Genomic DNA, 1,002 nt, shown 5'->3' on the forward strand with positions numbered 1-1,002 from the left:
CTCACCTCAGCCTCCCAAAGGCGTGGGATTACAGGCTGAGCCACCGAGCCCAGCTTCACACCCAGTTTCTAGTCACAACCCACAGCTTCCTATTCGGCTTCCAGATGGTTCCCTCGGCCCTGTTGCTCCAGCTTAGTGCCACATTCTGGCCCAGCTGCCTGATGTCCCCAAGCCTCGGTTTCTTGGCCCTCGCGGACGCCGTCCCTCCCGCGGCCCCGCTCACTTGTCGCTGTCCATGATGGTGTGCAGCCTGTGGGCGATGGTGATGACCGTGCAGTGGCAGAACTCCCTGCGGATGGTGGTCTGGATGAGGTGGTCGGTCTCCAGGTCCACCGCGGCCGTGGCCTCGTCCAGGACCAGGATCTTGGACTTCCGGAGCAGGGCCCGGCCCAGACACAGCAGCTGCCGCTGGCCAATGCTGCGGCCGGAGGGAGACACCGTGCGTTAGCGCCCAAGGACCCAGAAGACCTGGGTGGGGCTGGCCATGCTTTCACGGGCCGGCCACACTTTCAAAACCCCCACTGCAGTGTTCCCCTAGGAGGCTCCGGTTTCTTCAACCAGCCATTCCCCAAGAAGACCCACCCCAGGTCCTTAGTTAGACATTAACAATCTTATGGCCTTGATCAAGTTGTTAAAAACAAAACAAAATTTTTTTTGAGGAGTCTTGCTCTGTTGCCCAGGCTGGAGGGCAGGGGCACTCTCACAGCCACCGCAGCCTCCACCTGCTGGGCTCAGGCAATCCTCCCACCGCAGGATCCTGAGTAACTGCAACCACAGACACACATCACTACGCCCAGCAAATTTATTTTTGATTTATTGCAGAGACGGGGTCTCGCTAAGTTGCCCAGGTTGGTCTCAAACCCTGGGCTCAGGCAATTCTCTTGCCTAGGCCTCCCAAAGTGCTGGGATGGTAGATGTGAGCCACCACGCTGGTCTCTGTAATCTCAATTTTTTTTTTTTTTTTGAGTTGGAGTCTCACTCTGTCGCCCAGACTGGAGTGCA

General features: G+C 57.6%; 1 protein-coding gene across 1 annotated transcript in view; it reads right to left on the bottom strand.

Annotated features, from left to right (window-relative positions):
* Positions 1-1,002, bottom strand: part of ABCC2 (ATP binding cassette subfamily C member 2) — a 90,381-nt gene that overhangs the window by 1,955 nt on the left and 87,424 nt on the right. The window contains exon 31 of the mRNA XM_008071863.2: positions 224-418. Within this exon, the coding sequence (XP_008070054.1) occupies positions 224-418 (195 nt within the window). The remainder of the gene's footprint in view (positions 1-223; positions 419-1,002) is intronic.

Source organism: Carlito syrichta, unplaced genomic scaffold (assembly GCF_000164805.1).
Source record: "Carlito syrichta isolate Samal-C Ts95f unplaced genomic scaffold, Tarsius_syrichta-2.0.1 Scaffold314770, whole genome shotgun sequence".
Classification (NCBI taxonomy): domain Eukaryota; kingdom Metazoa; phylum Chordata; class Mammalia; order Primates; family Tarsiidae; genus Carlito; species Carlito syrichta.